Here is a 3811-nt window from a genome sequence, read left to right as displayed (position 1 = left end):
TTTGATGCAAAGGTTGAAAGTTGACAAATAAATACTTTGCGAGTTCAATCAGGTTAGGTAAATGTGAATCTAACCCGGATGTGCCACGCCCACCGCAACAATTTTTCTATATCCATCATCGTCTGTACAATGTTGAATTATGTTAAAAAATTCAAGCATCTACCTAAATTACATAATGAGATATTCGTTGTTTTATCTTAGAGACTTGAGTTTATACGGCAAAAACCAATTTACGCACAGTTAGAAGACAGTACAAAATTTTCAAATTTTAGAAAGCGCAATTTTGATCAAAATATCATATGAGATATATCACCAAAAAGAAAAGATCATGCACTCTAAGAATATAAAATAAATTTTGTCGTGTGTTAATTAGGTCACGTGACAGAGCTAATCAAAGTTAAAAATCGCGATTTTCAAATGGCTATAGAACCAGGAGTTAACATTGCACAACAAATGTGGGGACATTTGTGGATAGATCTCACCAAGGGCAACAACTTCTGTTCTTGTCACAAAATCACCAAAGGTCACGAGATATGAGCCTTGAAAATTTTGGCCATTATTGAAAAAAATCAACCGGAAATAACTAAAAAGCAAAATCAAAATTCAAAAATCGGCTACCACACGATTGTTGTATATTCACTGATAATATATACATTAAAATAATACAAATCCGTTTAAACCCTGGTCCCAAAAAGTACTTTTATAGACAATTTAGTCACATCAACATGGCGGCTGATCTAATATGAATTTTATCATTTCCAATCTTTGATATAAACAATTCTAACATGTTTCAACAAGAATTTTTCAAATATCTATAAAATTCTGGAAGTTGCAATTTCAACTTTAAGAGCGAATGATGTCAATACCGGAAGTGATACAGAAATTTTGAGAACAGAATTTTGTTCAAAATGTTTATCAACTCGTAAATTTTCAGATCGATCGAAATAAAATTGTAGAAGTTGAAAAAAACGTTATTATTAAAAGAAAAAAAGTCAGCGACAAAAGTAAAAATCGGAAATTTTTTAAAGTGCTATCCTTTAACCATTACTAAAAAGTAAAGAAAAAAACAAAAATTTCGATCAAAAATAGATTCAGAATTGGAGCAGTAATTCGAAAGACGTTATGAGTGGCTATGTCCTTTCCGGTTGGGCAAAAATGCGTCATTTTACATTTAAACAACAACGACACGCACTTTATGACAGATAATGTTATCAGTTAATGTGTGGCATATGCAGGTTTGGTTGGGCGCTCTGACCAGAATCGGGGAAAAAAATAGTCATTTGCAAAACAAAGCAGTGCGTTCGATAATTAATTGTAAACCTTCAAGCCAGTAGCATAACTTCTTCAGTGTGAAGTAAAACTTTTCGTTGTTTAATTCTTTGGGTGTTTCAAACTACCACATGTTTTTTTAACTGACACCGGAAGGAAATCAATCGGGCTTTAAAAAAGTATGTCGAATTGTACCAATCTAATTAAAATAATATTACAATTTCGTTGTGTTATGTTTGTTTTTTCGGTCTCCATTGTAATCTAACGAGGTTTAAACCATTGTCGCGTTTATATCATGGTTGGTTGGTTGGTAGATGACAAGTAGCATGGTAACCCTACAAGTTATTTATAGCAGCAACCAATCAGAACCCCACGCAGTTCATATTCGATATTTAGACGACGATTCTGCATGACGCGCTGTGATTGGTTGAAATGAACGTCAACACTACGAACAGTATAGATTACAACGGAGAAAAATGAAAAACGAAATGAAATTGTCACCTAAATTTAATTAGATTGGAATAGTACAGACTATTGGAATTCTGAGAGTATACCTGTCCTCTTACAATTTTTCTTACACCCTATGGCATGTTCCGCTGATCTAACAGTACATTCATATCATTTGAGAAGTAGCGTTGAGACCGCTTAAGGTCTTGCCCCACTTAAATTTTTATACCAGAACCATGTGAGACAAATATCTGTTACGTTACTGGTGAATGTTTGTAGCCTGGAGGATGATAGAGACAAGATGTGGGAATAGAGAAGATCTTTGTCTACTCCAAACCAAATTAAGTGTGATAAAGTTTATAAATAAAACACTGATTTTGTTATATTTTTACATAATCGGTATCTCATTGGAGTTCTGCTGGTAATTCTCTTTAAATTAGCTTATTATGAATTAATTATGGACATGTGAGGCAAACTGGTATTTAGAACATTAGAACACCTCTACTATTGGCATTTCCATTTTCATAAATGAAAATAAAGGAGCCCATCTTTAATGACGTGTTTGAAGAAGATTCTTTTTGGCTATGGATAGACGTTCGTTAAATTAATATTTTGACGGAATTCGATGGTTTAACCAATCAAACTTCCACACTCTCGAAGTGTTTATCAGGTTAGACTAAAAGGTAAATTTGACGAACCTTCAAGTGGGCTGTCGTTAGACTCTAAATGAAGTGGTCATATTAAAAATAACAGCTATTAAAACGCGGCACAAAATTATAGTGTATTCTTCTGACAACTCAACATGTAAAATGAAATAAACAAAATGAATATTTGGCTTTAACATTAGTGTCATTGAGTTGTCAGTTTCGGAAAGCACACTCTGTTATTTTCTTTTTTTTAAATTTATTTATGGAAATGATTTCAGAATAAATCACGTGCAATGAATAATCACTCCGAAAAAGTGTTATCATCGCCATGATGAGGCGATTATATCGTATATGACAAAACGGTGTGACGCAATAGACATCAACTCATCCATTCAGAAAGCATGACTGGCATTTACCATACGGTTTGGTGTTTAGTGTTTTTCTCTATTATCTCTATTTTAGCATCTACTTAGTTAAAGCTTTTAGAGAATTTAAAACGATTTAACTGGTTGATCAGTAATATAGATGCCAATAGTCATAATACAGGCAAATAAAGACTACTGATTTCAGGGTTCTGTCTAACTAAAGTTCTCGAACTCAAAAGTCGAGAGAATTTTGACCAGAAATTTTATGTGATCGCTTTTTTTCCCCATGATATGCACAATTAGAACTTACTAGTGGTCATAGGAGGCCCGGGAAAGAAAAGTCAACAAGCAAAAATAAATAAAAATTCAATAACGTTGCATTGAGCAGCATTCCTAATTTTGACAGGAATAGGATGGTGACATTGTGCTAATTATTTCAAGAAATGTAACCGAGTGTGACTATGTTGGAGCCGTCCTTAAAAAAAAAAACACCTGACGAAAAATAATTATCAAATACTATGTATATGTAACAGGTGCTGTTCACGTTTTGTAGTTTTATTGCTAAACGTTACAATAGAGGATAGAAAAAAATTAAGGTAGATTTTTACACATTCAACAACTCATCATTCTTTCGCCAATCGAAAAGGAACCCTAAGACGAAACGCTGACATTATTCCACATTTTGGAATATATATGGTTCAAAATATGATATTAAATATTTTAATCATTTATTTTGTAGAAGCTCCACATGGGCTACCAGATTATAGAATTAAAATGTATCCCAGTGGTGAAGATAAAATTTTAATCAGCTTTGAACCAGATCCCAATGTGGAACACATCTTACTCTGGTGTGATCAGGGTCAGAGTCCTAGATGCAAACTTACTCCAGATAATGAATGCCAAAAAACAACGCTTCGGGAGGTTTGTTACTTTACTTCTTATGTTTAACAAAAGTCGCAAGGATACAAATACATTTGTTTATTATATGATGACGACTAATTTACCAAAAAGGGTGTCTCACTTAACGCCCCCCAAATACCGTCGTTTACGTACTGGTTTCCATTTGTATGTAGCGCTCACTTT

At 33.4% G+C, this 3811-nt stretch overlaps 1 protein-coding gene across 1 annotated transcript in view; it reads left to right on the top strand.

The window, feature by feature from the left end:
* Positions 1-417: 417 nt before the first annotated feature.
* LOTGIDRAFT_158617 (hypothetical protein) overlaps positions 418-3811 on the top strand; it is a gene marked incomplete at both ends in the record, with an annotated part of 13023 nt that continues 9629 nt past the window's right edge. Inside the window, 2 exons of the mRNA XM_009051766.1 lie at positions 418-523; positions 3468-3649. Coding sequence (XP_009050014.1) covers positions 418-523; positions 3468-3649 — 288 coding nt within the window. The remainder of the gene's footprint in view (positions 524-3467; positions 3650-3811) is intronic.

The sequence above is a fragment of the Lottia gigantea genome (assembly GCF_000327385.1).
Source record: "Lottia gigantea unplaced genomic scaffold LOTGIsca_17, whole genome shotgun sequence".
Lineage (NCBI taxonomy): Eukaryota > Metazoa > Mollusca > Gastropoda > Lottiidae > Lottia > Lottia gigantea.
The sequence above is the reverse complement of the archived record's forward strand: the minus strand, read 5'-3'. Positions and strand labels throughout refer to the sequence as shown.